Source organism: Cannabis sativa, chromosome 2 (assembly GCF_029168945.1).
Source record: "Cannabis sativa cultivar Pink pepper isolate KNU-18-1 chromosome 2, ASM2916894v1, whole genome shotgun sequence".
NCBI lineage: Eukaryota > Viridiplantae > Streptophyta > Magnoliopsida > Rosales > Cannabaceae > Cannabis > Cannabis sativa.
Window position 1 is genome coordinate 13,526,607 of NC_083602.1, and position 22,168 is coordinate 13,548,774.

Consider the following 22,168-nt stretch of genomic DNA (forward strand, 5'->3'; position numbering starts at 1 on the left):
ACATTTAACTTGTATAAATAAATATGACCTTGGTCTTTTTAAAAATAAATACCACTTTAAATTTACTAATGGTTTAATAATTTAAAAAATTTTACTCTTAAAATTTGAGTTTAGAGAATTATTAGTAAGTCGAATGACAATTAAAAAAATTTAACTGCCAAAAACTCAAACAAACATATATATTTCTACGAGGGGCAGAAAAAAAAATTTGAAATTTTGAAAAAAAATAAAAAGAAAAAAACAAATAAGAACATATTGATTGTGTTTTTTTTTTTGGTCAGAATAGTTGTTAATAATAGAACTTTTTAAAATGGAACAAAACGTTTAGGATGCCAAAATCGATTTTACAATATTCCATATTGAGATTGTACCTGGCGCATTAGATCACCAGAGAGTAACCAAAATTGAAGGAGGCAATTTTAATAAGTTACTAGCCAGAAAAGGTCTCACTACTTGATATTGTAATAAGTTACTCCTTTTTTACACGTTTGGAATGGTTTTGCTTCATCCAATCTAGACATTCCTCTGCGGTCCCAAAGGGATGGGCCAGTTGCCATGCAAGCAGTTTTTGTTGCTGCAACCAACAATAATAATAATAATAATTGATTTAGCCTTGAAATTTTTATTTTATTACAAATGGCATTAGTTTGGTAATGCAAACGACTTACCCATTCCTTAACTTGTGGTCCTCCTGATTTAAGCTCCAACACATTCATTATCTCCTTTCCATTGACTAATGGTTTGACTTCCCATACTTTTTCAAGATCTGCACATTCATACACAAGATTTAAGAAAATAACATACGTGGATTACTATTAGAGAAATGCTAAAAGGCAACAGAGGGTTTATGAAACAAAACAGATTAATTCCTCGAAAGGAGAGAATAAAGCAAGGGTTATAATGCCGTGTCATCAGCAAAGGAAAATAGTCTCCTATGAGACGCAAGCCAAGTATCTACTCTAGTCACCATATATATCAAACTACCTTAAGATTAATCATATGGTTGAAAGGTGGGGGAAATGATTTTCATACCAAAAATTAAAAAGTGGGGGAAAAGACAGAAATTCCACATCCATTATATTTCCGAGTTAACATAAAGTTGAAAAGGGAATGGATGAAAAAGTTTCCTACCTAATTCAAGAACGGTATTCTCAGCTGCTTTAAATATATCCTTCAGCTTCTCAAGTTGAAAGTTCTCGTTGAGAAGATCTTCACTAGAATCAATTTCATATAATAACGTAGACATCATTAATGCAACTCTCCAAAAATCTTTGATTTCTCGAAGCAGAAAGCCTGAAAAAGTTAGTGACTGTTAAAACACATATCACATCACAGACTTGGTATGATAAAACAATCTGACAACAAATATAGGGACTTATCACAAACAAATTACATTCGAAGGGGCTTTGCATCTGTTAATGATGTCAACTAAAGATAAACCTTTAGTTCACATAATTAAATTGTTACTATAACAACAATTTCATACCTGTCAACACTCGTAATTTTGAAGTGATGGGGATATCAACAAGTTCTGATGCCCATTCAACTTCAGTTAGTTTGATGTCTTCATTTAATGCTAGAGAAGGAAGCAAAGACGAGAATTTCTTCAATGCGCGGTATACATTTACTATCTGTTTTTTTTATAAAAAAAAAAAGAGAAGAAATTGTGACTGGATTTAATTTAGCCAACAATTCAAGAAGTCCAATAAGGTCTAAAATTGAAAGGAGAGTCAAACTGACCGTTTCTGCATCACTGGTTTTTCGCTTAAGAGAGTCCCGGAAAATGAAGTTAATTACAGGAATCTGTAGAACAGAAGTTTAGCTCAGAGTAACAGATGAAAGAAATTCAATGGTGTCACAATTGAATGCATGTCAACATTCACAAATGATGTTAAACATTTGATATGAGATTATCACCCGTGGAATCCATAAATGTCATAACTTAGCAGATGCTTAAAACAGAACGACAATCTCTTCTTCACTTTTTTCTATTGTTTATTGAAGAGAATAAATTTACACCTCTTTTGATTTGTTATCTTTATATATTGTCTCCCTTAATGGGAGAAACATAGCAGCAAACAGAGACAGCCTTCTTTGATCATCCTGAAAATTACATGCAAAATAAATCAATAATTTTAAAAAACAAGTAAAACAGCATAATAAATAGAAAATAAAAAAAAAATTATAAATTAGTTTATCCGTCAAACTTGGATCATGTTGCCACTCACATTAAAGGAAGAACGTCCAATTAACTGTATAAGGTTCCATGTAACATCCAAATTAGCAATACAAAGCCTACATAAAAGGGATCACTCAAAATTACAGATGCGATAGATTAAAAGTAGTAAAAGAAGTAAAAGGAAATAAATAAACAAAAAAATAAGCAGGAAATGTGTCAACTTGTTTCACCATCATTCCCAGCCAGTAAATATTTGGTGTTTAGGTCAGCCAGTCAACTTGTGTCAACTAAAAACAAAAAGGAAAAAACCAGTTCCTAGATGATATAATATGCAAGGGTGTCTTGAAAAAATAAATTTGTGTGAAAAGGGTTTCAGGTCTACCAAAACTCATGTCACAGTTGATACAGTGAAAGAACTGCCCATTGCCCCTACTTCACATAAGCTAACTTTGGATACAAGATTGATGACAGTATCATAGCCAATTTATAAATATGATTAGAAAGCCCACCTGTCACATCCTTCTGGTAATGCAGGCTCAAACTTGGGGGGAAGATTGAAGACAACCCAAAATAACTTCAAATCCCAAATATAGGTCATTGCTTTAACAGGTCGGTTACCAGACATCATAAGATCAACCTACATTATGCATATTAACACAACAATAACTTGTTAGTTATCATCTCTGCCTCCCAAAAGTGGAAACTTTGAAATAAATTGCAAGTTTCAAATTCAAATTCCAGATACATAATATAAATATTAACTTATTAAGAGCAACTACTACTTGAGACATGCTAAGATACCAACATACTTCAGTACCAATGCGCTCTCTGCTAATTTTAGCAGCCAGTGCAGCTTTCACATCATCACAGGATGCAGCTTCCTTTAGTTCTTCATCTAATACAAAGTCAAACCTTGCACCTAAATAACAAGAAGCGACAGGAAGTGGTATGAAAAAGTGAACAATGAAACAGGAATACAAAATAAAAGAGACGGTGGAAGTTGAAAAAACAAATAGTCCTATAGAAGTTAGAGTGGGCGACCATGGAATGCTGGAGCAACCACCAGTGTAAAAAAATAAACATGAGAAAAAATGATTATACCAAATCGGATAGCTCGAAGAACACGTAAAGGATCATCCATAAAAGTAGCCTTTGCTGGCAAAGGAGTCACAATTCTTCCACATTTCAGATCCTCAAGGCCTGTGTAAAAAATATAGGAAAGAGAGATGCAGCAAAAGCAACAAATAACAATATGGAATCAATAATTTCCAATAGAAAAAATGAAAGCAAACGTTATTGATATGTACTCCTGCATAAACTATAAAATGAAATACTTACCTCTTTTGGTGTAATCTTCAACTAAGTTGGTGTTGATATTGTAGAACAAACTGAAAAAGGTCCATGAGAAGCAGATAACGGCAAGAAAGAAAAACAAAATCAATTTGACTAAACAAAAACAAGCTATCGTTCTTATTTGCGCCAAATCAGATCAAAGAATGATACCTATTAATGGTTAGATCCCTTCTGTAGGCATCCTCTTCAGCTGTGCCGTACTTTTGCTACAACAAAAAAGTAAACTTCAATGATCGTTTACCTTATCAAACAGTCTTAGACTGAAAACACTGAGAAATTGACAGATTAAAAAGCCATGAAAAATTCCTTCCTAAACCTATAAAATGATACACACATATATAATTAACAATGCATATATTACAAATTAAAAACACTTAAAATGCTATGAAAAAATCATTTCAATTTTCTTTAAAGTGATACGTAATTACAAATGCACATTATAATAAAAACTGTAAAAGATTGATACACTCATAAATATATACCGTTGTAGGAATACGGCTATTATCGCTATACTCTTCACACCTTAAGTTCACAAAATCAATCCATACATCGCATATTCGCATCCTTGCTGTTTCCAAATGTTTTGATTGTTCAGGATTACTGCAAAATTAATAAGCAAATAGTATCATAAGTAATACGCACACATACAATCTCCAAGCTAGGTAATACATAACAATTTTTTTGTTTGTTTCAATTACTAAATTAATCTTCACAAAAACCATCTAACAGTTGATGATAATATAGAAGAAGAAGAAGAAATAAATAAATAAATAAATAAAGAACCTTGGAATGACGGCAATTCCTTGTGCCTCTTCCCCAACTGACAACAAGTATTCTCTGACCTTATCAACAAATTCACTCCCCAACATATTGTCCAGAGCTATATCAATGTCATAACAGTCTTTGCCTAGAAGCTGAAAATTCGAACATTAAAATCCAAATAATCACTAAGATCAAAGACACAACCAAACCAACAACACAATCATTTCGCCGGAAAAGAAGAAGAGAGAATGACCTTGTCGCGGACCCAGCCACCGGCGACTCGGAGCTGGTTTTGAAGGTCAAAATGGCGAAGAGTTCCGAGAAGCCTATCGAAAATCTGCTTCTCAACATCGGTGAGCTCGATTTTCTCCTTGACATGTACAGTGGGCAATGAAGAAGCAGCCGCCGACGACGTCATTGGTCGGCGAGAGAAGAGAGAGGGTAGGGTTTTGATTGGAGTAGGGATTGTGGAGGGAGAGGAATAAGGAAGTGGAAAATTGAAGAGAATGGTGTTAGCGTGTGTAGTTGTTCGGTGGAGGGAGGGAAAGAGAAGAGCTAGGGGCTTTACTGCTGCTATTCGCATTTTAACGTTTCTACGGTTAAACTCCAAATATATACATATATGATACAGGGCATCTTTGATATCCAAATTAATTATATATATATATATTTTTTTTTTTGACGCGGTGATCAAAATCACACCTGATTAACAAAGCTGCAATTCATATTTGGCGGCGACACCTCCTCGAACCAGGATAGCTCATCGTCTAACCGAAGGGCATGCTTTGCCAAACCATGAGCTGCATAATTTCATATCGCAAGCCACATGGAACAAAACTGCCCCCGGAAATTTAGACAATAAAGCTATAACATCCTCAAACAGCACCCCCCAGCTCATTAAAACACCCTTTCTTTATTGATAGCTGAAAAAACAAACAACACCAAGCAACAACAGGTATTGAAAGAGACAATCCTTAAATTAAAACTTACCGACAAAGTCTCTGTCTTCGTAGGGCGCCCTCCACAAAATTGACCTACAAAACAACAATAAATAAAATTTTATTACTACATAATTTAATGAAAAAATTGCTAAAAGACAAGATAGTAAAATAATCCATATTATAATATAAAAACAATTCATAAATATAAAGACTTGAAATACTTATCTGTCAAAACTGAAAGGTCGTTGATGTAGAAGCCAAGAGCACAAAATGGATCACTTCTTTTGTCCATTGACTGTACCACAACACTACCCTAAACAATTAAGGGCAAGCCATAAAAAATGGCACGAAAGCCGTAAAAGGCACAAAAGTCGTAAAAGGCACAAAAAATACCTGTAAAAAGCATAAAAACCATCAAATCATTATGAAGAATATTGAATGAGAAACTATAAATATAATTAATAGATTTTAAAATAATTTAAAATAGATAATTAATCTATATTTTTTAAAAATTTTATTTGATCTTACTTATAAATACAGAAAAACAAAAGTAAAAATACTAAAGATATACAAAAATAGGCTCAAAAACAGTATAAACTATTTTAAAAAAGTAAAGTATAAAAACAAAAGATTATATAACTTACTAAAAATTAATAATAATACTACTACATAATAGAGTAGACTATAAAAGTTAAAAACTAATTAATAATAAAATAATACTAATGAACCCTCAAATAAACAATAAAATATGGAAAAACATTATAAAAGTGAAAATAATATAACAACTCATGCTAAAAAAACCTTACTAAAAAACTTGAGAATGATTAATATACAAAATATAAATAACAAAAGTTTAAAAAACAGATATTAAAACCATATTAATAAATGCTAAATAATATAAGAAGGGAAATTCAAAATAATCAATATAATAAATTATTAATACTAAAAGTCTTACATTTATACTCAAAAATTTAAAGGTAAATAATCATCATAGTCATAAAACTAATTAATAAATTTAGTACACCAAAATAAATTAGAAGACGAGAAAAACTTTCTATAATAATTTACAATACTCATAAAAAATTAATTATTAAATAATTAATACTGAGAATTAAAATAAATCAATTTGATTACTAAAAAAGGCTAAACACAATCCAAAGATACAAACATTAAAACAAAAAAATAATTCTAAAAGTAGAATGTTGAAAAGTAAAATTATAAAAAATAAAACTAATCTGTTGACAAACAGAAGAGAATTAAGTTTTACAGATAGAAAAATAAAATTATTATAATTATTAAATAAATTAAAGAAAAAAGAATAAATTTATATAGTTCTAGTGAAAACATTAAATTCATAAAAATATAGAATTATATATTTACTCTGCCTAAAAAAAAATTATGGAGGTTAACTCAATTATATGGTAATAATTTACTATTTTTTTTTTTAATTTTTATTTACTTGTTAGAATAATATTACGAAAACTAGAGTCAAGTTAGTTTCTCAATATTTTTTAAAAAATTATAGATAATAATCTTAACAGCGTAATAATTGATTTTTTTTTAAATAAATCCTGAATTTTTTAATTTTAGGCAAACCATAAAGATTTAATCTTCTAGGATTTGGGAGATGATTTCGTCGATCATTGATCTAGAATAAGTTAAAGATGTTGGTCAGATGGTTCGACCAGTATCTTACCTTGCGATTGATAAATCTCACCAATCCATGTCAATTGTACGCCTCTAGTCGGATGGTCTACTCTGCCGAGTAATGAGTGGGAAAGATGAGTCAAAATTGTACTAATTGATTTAACAATTCTTACATAGTATGTTGTACTTCTTGTCTTCGAGTCATTCCGTCCAACTTTCATCCTTCTAGCTTTATCATGTGACGACCAACCTTCCACTTAACGCCACATGTCATCTTATTGCATGCCACGTCATTCAGGCAATTTTTGGGATAATAGTTGCTAACTTGACCGAAAAATGATACTTTCTATTTTAAAAAAGGATAATATGAGATATTTAGGTTTCAAAATAATATAGATGAGATTCGTCTCATAGGCCCAATAAAATTAATTTAGCCAACCTTAAGGCGACACTTAATTGTATAAGGGTTTTATCATAAAATAACTTAAACATTCTTTTATGTGTTTTAGTTGTATGCATTCTTGCATCACATTTACACTAATTCTAAAAGATATTTATTTTTCAAGCTTATTCATTTGTTATCTTTATTTGTTTTCAATCATGTCTACTATGTCAAATCCTCTTACTGCTTTACTAGCAATTGAAAAATTGAATGGTAAAAGTTTTCTTAAATGAAAACATAATTTGAATTTGATGGTGGTTTGTGAGAACCACAATTTTTTCCTAACTGAGGAGCATCCTGAAGAGCATGCTACCAATGTCCCAAAAAATATTTGGAAAAAATATGATGCTTGGATTCAATTCAATAACAAGGTCAAATGCTTCATGCTTGTAAGCCTGGATGACGTTCTGCGTAAGACGCATGAACAAATGGAGAAGGCCTTTAAAATGATGGATTCTCTACAGACCATGTTTGTGTTGGGTTTTGTGTCCTAAATAAAATCTATTTCAATATAATCAGCTTTACTAATTAACATAAGATCAGAAATTATTTTATTTAGCGTGGTTTACATGATTTATTTCATGATTATGTTTAATGTATAAATTCTGTTTAGTCCAGAACATATATAAATATGTATATATTTGTTCATGATTATAGTGTCGTCAGCACAGTGGAATATAATCATGATTATATGTTGAAAAGTTTAATTTCCATGATTTGTCAGTTCAGTGGATTTAGACTGGCATGATAATCAGCGATAAGGTATACTTACACCTTGGATAAGTGTTATGTCCTTTTCAAGGCATTGGAAAAGTTTACCAGTATCCTTGTAAACAACACGTATACTTATGTGTTGAAAATACCACAACAGCTCGCCAACTCCTGGGCCTGTCTCTCCAGCGTAGAACTAGAGACGAGATCCAGTTGTTATTCCAGGGGGTTGTCGCCCTTGGGTCCTTCCTTCAGTAGGAGGCACCAATGGTGGGTCTTCTCTTGGAGGCACAGGCCTTCCACTTGGATCCACCGAAATGCTTGTATCAGTTTGGCCAGCTGTAGTGGCCAGACTGGTGGCACCTGTTGTGGTGACAGGATTCACCACATCTGCAGTGTTCATGGGGATTCCAGTTGTAATTGGAACCTGAGTATCTGGACATGCAGTCTGTGGGTCTTGAGGTTGACTCGAAGATGTCAATGGTGCAATAGGGGTTCTTCTTGTGTTAACCATGGTGCTTGATCAGATACGATATCCACGCTCTCAATGAAAGCACCAAACTTTTGACCTCAAAAAGTAATCAACCAACATCGGGGTCATATAGATCTGATGCTTATCGGGTGTTGCACAAATAAGAATGAAAAAGTAATAAACACATAGATTTGTTATAGAGGTTCGCCCCCTTGTGATTGCAGGTAATGACCTACTATCCTTTTAGTTGTATAAATATCGAGGGTTAATACTACCCAGATCACTATAGATGGGATCTGTTGTAGCACCCTTAGGAATACAATGTATAAATTAAGAATTTCAAAACTCAAGTGTTGAGATAATGCTTGTATGGGCGTGTGAGAGAGGAAGTGAAGAAGAGAGAAGTTGTCAGACTTAAGCTTAGAGCTTGGAGGTAGGTTTCAGGCTTAGATTCATCTTAGGTTTTCTAGGTTAGAGTTAAGGCTTTTATATAGGAGTCCTAAACCCTAAATTACAACTTGAAACCCTAGATATTTGTACACTATATTAGTTAATTACAAAAGACCAAAATACCATTGAATCTGGATATTATTTAGCTATTCATTTGGGCTTTTAGGGCCCAATTTGTAGCTTAGAAGATGTTGTCCACATGTAAAAGTACAGAGGAAACCTTGTAGAACACCTCCTGGTCGGCCAGGTCCTTACGGGGGACAGTTTAACCGGTCATGGTGCAGTCCCAAGGCTGCACGGCCATGGGGCTAGCCAGGGGTGGCTGACCAGCTCGTGTGAGGGAGCTGGTCTATCACTTGATGCCCATTTGAGTGATGGAGTCTCTGCTTTGCTTAGGTGCTAACTTGGCCCTCTTATTGGTGAGTTGTGCCGCCACGTGGCACTGATTTTGTCCATGTAAGCATACCACGTTAGGAGAATAAAAATCTGGATAACAAAGGGGTAAACATTTTCATACAAAGTCAAGAGATGATGCTCGAGAGGTTTAAAATAGTGGCATAAGTATCAGAAACGATGCATTTTTCAAGTGCAAAAGATAAAAACCCTATTTTAGGTACCATGACGTATTATGGGGTTATTGAAGAAATATGAGAACTCAATTATTTTGCGTTCTGAATTCTACTTTTTAAATTTTCTTAGGTTGACAATAATGTTAGAGTAAAAACTGATGAGCTTGGTTTTACTTTGGGTATTCAAGTAAGAGAGAAAGCAAGAAGATTCATTCATCATGTCTACCCAAGTAGTACAAGTTTTGTACATTTCTAATCTGACTAATGATAAATGGTCTATTATTTTATCGATACTAGAGATGAAGTTCTTAGAGAATGAAGTGGATGAGGAGGATGTTGATTTATGTTATGACGACTTCATTATTGGGCAATCAATTCACGAACAAGTTATGGAAATTGATCGTAACCTTGAAGAAGACAATGCTGGATACATTAGAAAGGATATCAATGAGAAAATATGGGTCAATTGTGATTCAGGCAAAGACAAACGAAAAAATAAAAAAGAAAATGTGTCTAACTGGTAACTTACTTGTGATAATGTTAGTTTATGTAGTTACTATTTGTTATAACTTAGTTGATCATGTTTCTTTATGTAGTTGCTCTGTTACAACTAACTTGTGATTATTTTTGTTAATGATGTAGATATTGTTAGCCCAAGATATGTTTCCAGGAGGGAGTGAATTGGAAATATAAGCTTATTTTAGAAATTTAAAAACCCCAAAGACAATTCATGCAAATATTCAAGTTTAATGCAATAACAAAGATAATCACAAGTATAAACAAATAATAAACTTCAAATGTAAAGACTTTAGGGATAGAAATTGCAAACTCTTGATTTTTACAAGGTTCGGTAGAACTAAGCCACCTACGTCCTTGGTCTTCAAAGCTGTGGACCTAGCTTTGAGTTCCACTATCGAGACAAGTTAACGGGCTTGACTAATCCTTACAACCGGGGAATTTTTCACCAAGGTTTTTCCCAAACCTCTCACAATAATTTTCTTCCAAGGACTATCAACCTCACTGGATCGTTGAAGTGCCAATTGTTGGGTTTTATGCCCTAAATAAAACTCATTTCAATATAATCAGATTTACTTATTAATATAGATCAGAAATAACATTTAATGTTGCATGGTTCACATGATTTATTTCATGATTATATGTACATAATGTATGAATTCATCTGAAACCCTTTTCACATACTTGATCCTCTTTATTGTTCTGTCAACACATTGGAAAGTAAACATGACTATGTGAATAAAGATTCCTAGATTTATCAGACATAGGGTTTTACTGATATGATAATCTACAACAGAGTTTACTTGCATTTGGAGAAGTGCTATGTTCTTTCCAGAGCATTGGTTAAAGTAAAGCTCAAATTGGATGCATGGAGTATGCATCGGAAGGGACCGATATTGAACTTTGACTTAGATTTATTAAACTTACCGTAATATCTATTCAAGTCAATATCGTCTAGTTGATCCTAGATCAAATGATCTTAATCCTGTTATGATTAGGCTCAATCTCAGGAGGCTATTCGTGTTCTTTGATTTGTTAGTTAAGCCTACTTTTAGGTCAGGGTGATACGTACATTTTGGGAACACGGTAGTGCAATTGAGTGGGAGCGCTATCATAAACATGGAATCTATAACTTCTATCTGGCGAATAGTAAGTAAAGGATGATCTCCTTCGAGCTTGACCAAACAAAAATAAATGGTGGAGATCTCATTTCACATAAGCTGAAATATCATTTATACGGGGTTAAGTGTTTTAAGGATTAAATACATTGTAGGGTGTAACGGTAATCTAATCCCTTTACAGTGTAGATCATTCATATAGAGGATCATTGATAAAATTAGGATTATAACAATGGATAACTAATGATGTGTCTATATGGTGGAACATATAGAGCATTCTATATACTGAGAGTGCAATTCTAATATCTATGCGTGGATTCAACGAAGAATTAATAAGTTAGTGCATTTAGGTTATAAATTCTTGATCTGCTTATTGGAAGCTCGGTTATATAGACCCATGGTCCCCGCACTAGTTGAGATAATATTGCTTGTAAGACTCATGTAATTGGTTTTGATTAATCAATTATAATTCTCAAATTAGACTATGTCTATTTGTGAATTTTTCACTAAGTAATGGCGAAATTGTAAAGAAAGAGTTTTAGGGGCATATTTGTTAATTAAGATACTTTGTATGGTTTAATTAGTAAATATGATAAATAATAATATTATTTAATAATTATTTATAGTTATTAAATAGTTAGAATTGGCATTTAAATTGTTGAATTAGAAAATTGGCGTTTTTGACAAAATCAGATGCAGAAAAGATAAAACTGCGAAATTGCAAAAAGTGAGGCCCAAATCCACTAAGCATGGCCGACCACTTTTGTAGGTAATTTAAACTGATATTTTCATTATTTTAATGCCAAATAATTCAAACCTAACCCTAGTGGAATGCTATAAATAGATAGTGAAGGCTTCAGGAAAATTACACTTTTCTTCTGACACTTCTGATTCAGAAAAACCTGAGCCTTCTCTCTCCCTATCTGGCTGACCACTCCCTCTCTCTTTCTTCCCTCTTAAATTTTGAAATTCTTAGTGTATGAGTAGTGCCCACGCACAGCAAGTGATACCTCAACCATAGTGAGGAAGATCGTGAAGAAAGACTTTCAGCATCAAAGATCTAGAGAAAGAGATCCAAGTTCAGATCTTGATAATACTCTGTTATAGAAAGGATACAAGGTTTAGATATCTGAACGGAAGGAGTCATTTAATTCCGCTGCACCCAATGTAAGGTTTCTTAAACTTTATACGTGTTTATTTCATCGTTTTAGAAAGTTCATATTTAGGGTGTTAATCAACATACTTGTGAGTAGATCTAAGATCCTGGTAAAATAAATTCCAACAACTGGCCTTAGAGCCATGGTAATTGATTTTCTTGCAAGAAATTTGGACTTTAAAACGATTGTTTGATGTTTTGGATGGTATCATGTTGTATTGAGTGTTATTTGATGATTGATTGATGTTTGTGAATTTTCGTGAAAAATAATTGAATATCTGTTTCTGGAATTATTTTTATTGGATAGTATGGAAAAAGTTAAGCAAGTTACTTTTTTACAGAACTCAATTTCGATTTAATTTGAATGAGTTATGATTTTTTGAAGTTTCGAAAAAATTGGGTTGTATCGCTGCACCACCTGCGCGCGCGGAAATCATGTTGATTTCCCCTGCGCCGAGTTTGCACGCCCAAACAGCCCCAGCACGCGCGCGGACGGGTATGCACAGCATCCCGTCCGTACAGCTTGTAATTTTTTCGTTTTTCTTCGTTTTTTCATGCTTTTTCATGGAATTAACTTCCGATTTTTTGTGTAGTTTTGTATTTATACATTTACTATTCCTAGTTCAATTCTAATTATCATAATTAAATTTATTAATATTTTTTAAATTTAATTCACGATATTAGTGCAATTTGAATTTAAAAATAGTAAGTATCTATCTTTTTTGCTTAATTATCTATCTTATTTTTAAATTTGATTATATCTTATCTTATTTTTAAATTTAAGGTCAGATTTTAAAATTTTAAATTAAATCTTTTTTTTAAATAATTTGACCTTATTTAAATTTAAAATAAGATAACTATAATCATGTAATTTTAAATAGATGTAAGATATTTTGCTAACTTTTAAATTTTGTTATTTATTTATTTAAATTACATTTAAAATCTGAAAAAGATATTTATTTATCTTTTTTAATTTTTTATTTAATTTTTATTTATAAAATAACATTAAATATTTAAAAGTAGTTAGCAAATTTTGAAATGATATTTAGGTTAGTTGAAACCTAATTTTTCAAAATTGTAGGTTTAATTTTAAATATTATTATATTAATTTCGAAAATATTTAAATTTTTAAATTTTTAAAAAAAATTTCGAAAATAAATTATTATTTTTATTTAATTAATTATTTTTTCGAAATTATTTATTTAAAATTAAATAAATCCTACATCCAACTATCCAACTAACCTTGTTGCAGGAGTATATGTTTTAGCTTGTTTGTAAGTTTTCAAAACCTATTATTGCTTGATTGCAAATAACTATGGTTAACTTTTTGCCAGATCTAATGATCAAATGGCTCCCTTGGTCAAGTCAATAATTTGTAACAGGTATATTTACAAACTTCTTACATCTGTGTATGACCTAGCAACATGATAGGACCCATCCAAAGTGTGCCTGTGTGAGCCTATGTGTTTATTTTCATTATAGATGCATAAAGGTTGTTGTTGCTAAATAAAATGTCATAGTTCTTGATAGATTTTATTTAGGCCCATTTAGTTTTTGGGCCTATTCAATTAATAACAGTTGTTCATTTTAAGGTTAAATTCCTCTCTTTTGGGCCTTGTGTGAGAGTTGGGAGCCATAGTAGTGGGTACGACATACTGAACCCAGCACCCCCTCACATGAACTAACCCAATTGTGAAGGCCCATTTGCCTGATTTGAATAACTGTACTAGGTTAATTAAACTAGTTTAACCTAATAAAAATTGATTAGCAACATAATTAATTTCATTTATTTTGAAATTAATTTCAAGAAAATTATAGTTTTAAAGAATTTTATTCTAAGCTAAACTATATGTATTTTCTTGTATTTAATTAAACATAGAATTATAACCATCTAGATTCTTTCTGAAGCTTAATTTAAATTTTTCATTAAATATTCCTATTTAAGTTGCTATTTAGTTATCTCTAACTAACCAACTTAAATCTGAATATCTTTTGGATTTAAAATTTCAAAATTAAGTTGAGAAATTTTAGGCATTGGCTATTAAGATTCTTTAAGATATTTTTTTTTAAGTTAATATCTTTTTGAATATTAATTTAAAATGGAATATTTAAATATTTTTTAAGTTAATATCTTTTCGAATATTAACTTAAAATGGAATATTTTCAAATTAGGTGGTTAAAACTTAATTTCTGATATTTAATTAAATTTAAATTTGAAAAATATTTAAGTTCTAGATTTTTTCTAATACAACTTAAATTATATATTTTTTCAAATTTTGTGGAAAAGATACTTAGTCAAATAAGATATTTTCTAGATAGTTATTTCTAGACTAATTATTTCTAATACTAAATAGGAAAATATTATACATTGTGAAATTAATTTTGGTACAATTTATATTTTTCCTAGTATTAAACTAGAGATTAATAATTAAGCCTTCTCTACACTTAATTATTTATTTCTTGAATTTAATACATTTAATTAATTTGAAAATTAAATATCTAAGTTGATTTTCATCATGATACTTAAATATTTCTTTTTCATGACACTTAATTAAATAGAAAATTATTTTTAGTTGAAATTTATTTTTTCAACTAAATTTAAATAATTTTCAAAATATTTTTTTTTTATTTTATTAATCAAATTTCGAAATTGCACTTCTTAAATGCTGGAATTTCGAATTTTATTTGAAAAATAGATTAAAGTTGTAAATTATTTATTTTAATTTTGGCCAACTTAAATCAATGATTTTTTCATTTAATGGTTTATGAAGTAAAATATATTTTATTAGAAAATGAGTTAATTAGTTCATGAAAATCTAGATAGATATTATCTGTTTTTTGCTTGAAGTATTTTTCTAGTGTATTTAATTAAATAGAAAATTAATATTTAAGTTGATTTTCATCATCATACTTAAATATTTGAAATTTTTCTTATATATTTAATTAAATAGGAAAATTATATTTTTTTGTTGTAAATTAATTTTATTAATTAATTTTGGGCCAACATTAAATTAGAATAATTTTTCCAGGATTTATTTTAACATGCATTTTCGAAAATTGTATTCTAAAATACTTTAATTTTTCGAAATGCAATATATATTTATAGAAAATTAAATTTGAGTTGTAAATTAATTTTGTAACAACTTAAATTGAATATTTTTCTAAATATTTATTGGAAATTATTACTAAGATGGAAATAATTCATATTATTTTCATATCCATCCAAGTAAAATTTATAAATATTAAATTAAAATTTATATTTAGAATTTTTCATTCTAAATTGGAAATTTTAATTAAATAAATATATATTTAAAATAAATAGATTAAATAAAGAGAATCAAAGAAAATACAACTCTCTTTAAATAATGAGCTTTATTATTAAGATATTCGATCTCCATTGTTGGTTTTACATCGCGTTTGTTTTAGTGAGTAATCCTCCCTAATGGAGGAACGTTCATTAGTAATTTTGCACCGTTTATTCTCGAAAGATAAGTAGTTTGTAAGTGTGTTTATATGGTATGGATCACCCTAATGGTGGCGACCATATTTGACTTGCAAATTGCGAAACAATGGTGGAAGTGTTGGAAATTTTTTTTACCAGGATCTTAGATCTACTCACAAGTATGTTGATTAACACCCTAAATATGAACTTTCTAAAACGATGAAATAAACACATATAAAGTTTAGGAAACCTTACATTGGGTGCAGCGGAATAATATGACTCCTTCCGTTCAGATATCTAGCCCTTGATTCCTTTCTGTAGCAGAGCATTATCAATATCTGAACCTGGATCTCTTTCTCTGAATCTTTGATGCTGAAACTCCTTTTTGCTGAAAGTCTTTCTTCACGATCTTCCTCACTATGGTTGAGGTATCACTTGCTGTGTGTGGGCACTACTCATACACTAAGAATTTTGAAATTTAAGGAAGAAGAAAGAGAGAGTGGGTTCGGCCAAAAATAGGGAGAGAGAAGGCTCAGGTTTTTCTCTGAAGGAAAAATAGAAAATTTAAGTGTAATTTTCCTGAAGCCTTCACTATCTATTTATAGCATTCCACTAGGGTTAGGTTTGAATTATTTGACATTAAAATAATGAGAATATCAGTTTAAAAATTCAAACCAAGTGGCCGGCCATGTACAGTAATGGGCCTTACTTAGATTTTGCAGTTTTCTCAATTCTGCATCTGATTTTCTCAAAAACGCCAATTTTCAAATTCAACAATTTAAATGCCAATTCTAACTATTTAATAACTATAAATAATTATTAAATAATATTGTCATTTATCATATTTATATTAATTGAACCATACAAAGTATCATAATTAACAAATATGCCCCTATAAAATCTTTCTTTACAATTTTGCCCTTACTTAGTGAAAAATTCACAAATAGACATAGTCTAATTTGAGAATTATAATTGATTAATCAAAACTAATTATATGAGTCTTACAAGCAATATTATCTCAACTAGTGCGGGGACCATGGGTCTATATAACCGAGCTTCCAATAAGTAGATCAAGAATTTATTACTAAAATTCACTAACTTATTAATTCTTCGTTGAATCCACGCATAGAACTTAGAATCGCACTCTCAGTTAAATAGAATGCTCTATATGTTCCAACATATAGACACATCATTAGTTATCCATTGTTATAATCCTAATTTGATCAATGATCCTCTATATGAATGATCTACACTGTAAAGGGATTAGATTACCGTTACACCCTACAATGTATTTTATCCTTAAAACACTTGACCCCGTATAAATGATATTTCAGCTTATGTGAAATGAGTACACCACCATTTATGTTCATTTGGTCAAGCTCGAAGGAGATCATCCTTTGCTTACTATTCGCCAGATAGAAGCTATAGATTCCATGTTTATGCTAGCGCTTCTACTCAATTGCACTACCGTGTTCCCAAAATGTACGTATCACCCTGACCTAAAAGTAGGCTTAACTAACAAATCAAAGAACACAAATAGCATTTCAAGATTGAGCCTAATCATAACAGGATTAAGAATATTTGATCTAGGATCAACTAGGCGATATTGACTTAAATAGATATTACGGTAAGTTTAATAAATCTAAGTCAAAGTTCAATATCGGTCCCTTTCGATGCATACTCCATGCATCTAACCTGAGCTTTACTTTAACCAATGCTCTGGAAAGAACATAGCACTTCTCCAAATGCAAGTAAACTCTGTTGTAGATTATCATATCAGTAAAACCCTATGTCTGATAAATCTAGGAAACTTCATTCACATAGTCATGTTTACTTTCCAATCTGTTGACGACACAATAAACAGGATCAAGTATGTGAAAAGGGTTTCAGACGAATTTATACATTACATACATATAATCATGAAATAAATCATGTGAACCATGCAACATTAAATGTTATTTCTGATCTATATTAATAAGTAAATCTGATTATATTGAAATGAGTTTTATTTAGGGCATAAAACCCAACAAACTCCCACTTGCACTAATATAAAACAAAAAAGTGCATTTCAAATAATCGCAACACCTCGATATACAAATCAAGTGTAGTAGTAGTAAACTCCTCGTAATAGGATCTGAAAGGTTGAATTAACCACAACCTTTTCTCCATTATTACTCTTCCTTAATCACAAAATCATTGATAATGTGAAATTCCTCTCTATATGTCTACTCTCTTGGGATACTGGATTCTATACTTTTGGCAACTACTTTTGGTTAATCAGGAAATTAACACTAGTAGTTCAGACAATTTGGAATGGTGCCAAAAAATGTATAGAACTTTCCTTAGACTGAATAAGTACCTTTCCTGCAACTTTAACATTGAGTCCCTTTCCTGGTAGACCTAGAGACTTCAGATAGGTTTTTACACTTCTCCAAAATTACTATTCCACCCCCCAGAGTAACCACCATCTTATCAGAAAGATTTTCTAGCACAAAGGCAAATTTCGAAATCTGATGTGGTGTAGTCTAAGAGTTTTAAACACACTCTTATAGACTAACATATAGTTCCTCTTCTTAATCTTAGGATTTACTTGATTGTCTTCCAATGTTCTTCTCCTGGATTAATCTGATACCTACTCATTACTCCCACTCAACAGCAGGTGTCTGGTCTAAGGCATACTAAAGAATGTCTAAGACCTCTCACTGTTGATTTAAGAATGGCTTTATCTTTTCTGGAATAGTTGAGACTTTTCCTTAGATAAATAAAATCTATACCTAAGAAGTTGTGAAGCTTCTATAGATTGCCATTAGAAAGAAAATACTTCAGCATCTTACTAAAATAAGTTGCTTGCATTAGAGTAAGTAATTCCCAGGTATACCACAAGCCATAGGTTTAGATAAACTCAAACCTATAATACTAGGAATAGACTTATAAATGAAAATTTCCTTTTATGTCCTTGTAATAGAAAACTTTAGGTTACTCCATATGAATGGATTAAACCATAGTTTTATTGGCTTTTCTTCTTAGTTTCTTATCTTGACAATCCATTACTTGTCTAAACTCACAATGGATTTAAATCACTTGTGTCTCCCAAGTCATAAGAAGGTGAGTTCCTAGAAACTCTCCCACTACGACAAGGTATCGTGAATTGTGTCTAAGAAAACTAAATGGTATTGATCTCTTCGGTTGTGACAAGACAACAAAGGCAGTGGGATCATCATATGTCATATAAGATGATAGAACACTTTTGGAATCAAGAAAAATATCTCCTTTATTTGCTACTTTATTTTCAGACTTAGTCATTTTCTTAGAAAAGTAGTATTTGTTTGAACAAACACTTTCTCATCTATTGACAATGGGATGGTCCACCCCTAATCACTTAGAATAGCTAACAAACAATGGTTAACAGTTCTAGCTTTTCTTAGGATTTTGATTAGGAGATCCATGAATCTAGTAATGATTTACATTAAGTATACAACCATTACATCATTCTGAAATTGTATTACCATAGAAAGAATTAGGCAACGACTAGTAACTAATCATCAATATGCAAATCGAAATTTCTGGGGAGGTAAGTTTGGATATAATTCAAAAATAAATTTAATGATCTTTGAACTGCATATCTACTAACTATTTCTCCACCCCTATCAATTCGCAAGATCTTGGAAAGTAAACATGACTATGTGAATAAAGTTTCCTAGATTTATCAAACATAGGGTTTTACTGATATGATAATCTACAACAGAGTTTACTTGCATTTGGCGAAGTGCTATGTTCTTTCCAGAGCATTGGTCAAAGTAAAGCTCAGGTTGGATGCATGGAGTATGCATCGGAAGGGACCGATATTGAACTTTGACTTAGATTTATTAAACTTATCGTAATATCTATTCAAGTCAATATCGCCTAGTTGATCCTAGATCAAATGATCTTAATCCTGTTATGATTAGGCTCAATCTCAGGAGGCTATTCGTGTTCTTTGATTTGTTAGTTAAGCCTACTTTTAGGTCAGGGTGATACGTACATTTTGGGAACACGGTAGTGCAATTGAGTGGGAGCGCTATCATAAACATGGAATCTATAGCTTCTATCTGGCGAATAGTAAGTAAAGGATGATCTCCTTCGAGCTTGACCAAACGAAAATAAATGGTGGAGATCTCATTTCACATAAGCTGAAATATCATTTATACGGGGTTAAGTGTTTTAAGGATTAAATACATTGTAGGGTGTAACGGTAATCTAATCCCTTTACAGTGTAGATCATTCATATAGAGGATCATTGATCAAATTAGGATTATAACAATGGATAACTAATGATGTGTCTATATGGTGGAACATATAGAGCATTCTATATACTGAGAGTGCAATTCTAAGTTCTATGCGTGGATTCAACGAAGAATTAATATGTCAGTGAATTTAGGTTATAAATTCTTGATCTGCTTATTGGAAGCTCGGTTATATAGACCCATGGTCCCCGCACTAGTTGAGATAATATTGCTTGTAAGACTCATGTAATTGGTTTTGATTAATCAATTATAATTCTCAAATTAGACTATGTCTATTTGTGAATTTTTCACTAAGTAAGGGCGAAATTGTAAAGAAAGAGTTTTAGGGGCATATTTGTTAATTATGATACTTTGTATGGTTGAATTAATAAATATGATAAATGACAATATTATTTAATAATTATTTATAGTTATTAAATAGTTAGAATTGGCATTTAAATGGTTGAATTAGAAAATTGGCATTTTTGAGAAAATCAGATGCAGAAAAGATAAAACTGCAAAATTGCAAAAGGTGAGGCCCAAATCCACTAAGCATGGCCGGACACTTTTGTAGGTAATTTAAACTGATATTTTAATTATTTTAATGCCAAATAATTCAAACCTAACCCTAGTGGAATGCTATAAATAGATAGTGAAGGCTTCAGGAAAATTACACTTTTCTTCTGACACTTCTGATTCAGAAAAACCTGAACCTTCTTTCTCCCTATCTGGCCGACCACTCCCTCTCTCTTTCTCCCCTCTTAAATTTCAAAATTCTTAGTGTATGAGTAGTGCCCACACACAGCAAGTGATACCTCAACCATAGTGAGGAAGATCGTGAAGAAAGACTTTCAGCAAAGGAGTTTCAGCATCAAAGATTCAGAGAAAGAGATCCAGGTTCAAATCTTGATAATACTCTGCTACAGAAAGGATACAAGGGTTAGAGATCTGAATGGAAGGAGTCATTTAATTCCGCTGCACCCAATGTAAGATTTCTTAAACTTTATACGTGTTTATTTCATCGTTTTAGAAAGTTCATATTCAGGGTGTTAATCAACATACTTGTGAGTAGATCTAAGATCTTGGTAAAATAAATTCCAACACCAATCTCCCTATCAGATTAGTGTAGTGACAATCTCACTCTTCTCGAGTTGTTTACAAAATTGGTGTCAACCTCACCTACAACCGAGTTGTTTTTATATCGGTACCAACCTCACCTCTCAATACAATGGTTATTTGTTTTTAAAATACAAAGCAAACTCTCTCTAATAAGATAAAATAAAATATGAAATCCTAGAGAGATTTGCAAGCACACTAGAAAATAAGAACAAGTTTGGCTCAAGTGTGTGAGGTTGGTGTGTTTATGAAAATATGATATGTCTTTAGCTTAGAACACTTAGAATGATGTTATATGATGAATAGAAGCTCAACTAACCTTAATTTTTGAGTGAAAAACGAGTTTATATAGTGTAGAAACAAAAACTAGCCGTTTATAGCCGTCAGCACATTTTTCAAAAAGAATCCTGGGAAAAACGGACTTCCTATTTTAAAAGAGACTACCTATTTTGTGAAAAACATACTACCTATTGAAAAAGGGTAGGCCAAAAATCAGGCAGGTTCTAAACATGCATTTTATGGCACTAAAACGCGCATAACTCTTTACTCGATTATCCGTTTTCAAAAATTCCAATTTTATTCTCTTAGTGAAACAAAATGTGATTTAGAAATTCAATCAAAATTTTTTTTGAATCATTTGGTGAGAAAACTTGTCGCACAAGTTAGTGAGTGGGCCAAAATTTGTACTTATAAACCCTAGTGTATTATGTAAATCGCTTTAACAAGACTAAAGTAAATTTATACCATTTGATTGTGTGTAGTCTTAATGTAGATGAGATTCCTAGCTTGATTTGCATGTTTTGATCCAAAGTTGACCTTCCCCAAAAGTTGACTTTGACTTTGACTTTCAGGTTGACTTTTGACTTTGAGCTTTTGAAGACCTCTTTTGAATAGGGTCTTGAATTCTTGATCCCTTGATGAATCTTTTGCTCTTATGAAGTATGAAGTAGTTGATATACTTGTTGAATCTACTTATTTGATTATGTTTGACTTTACCGAGCAAATATTGATACTTTGTGAATTTGCTTGCAA

At 31.4% G+C, this 22,168-nt stretch overlaps 1 protein-coding gene across 1 annotated transcript; it reads right to left on the reverse strand.

The window, feature by feature from the left end:
* Positions 1-431: 431 nt before the first annotated feature.
* Positions 432-4,917, reverse strand: LOC115721164 (tRNA nucleotidyltransferase cca2). Its single transcript, XM_030650414.2, has 15 exons — positions 4,548-4,917; positions 4,316-4,446; positions 4,015-4,132; positions 3,683-3,738; positions 3,518-3,567; positions 3,281-3,379; positions 2,989-3,098; positions 2,689-2,816; positions 2,229-2,295; positions 2,020-2,103; positions 1,741-1,803; positions 1,487-1,631; positions 1,132-1,293; positions 669-766; positions 432-574 (listed from the first exon to the last, which is right to left on the reverse strand). Exons 1-15 carry the CDS (start codon positions 4,875-4,877, stop codon positions 470-472), a joined length of 1,746 nt encoding a protein of 581 aa, XP_030506274.2. The 5' UTR covers positions 4,878-4,917; the 3' UTR covers positions 432-469.
* Between the last annotated feature and the right edge of the window lie 17,251 nt (positions 4,918-22,168).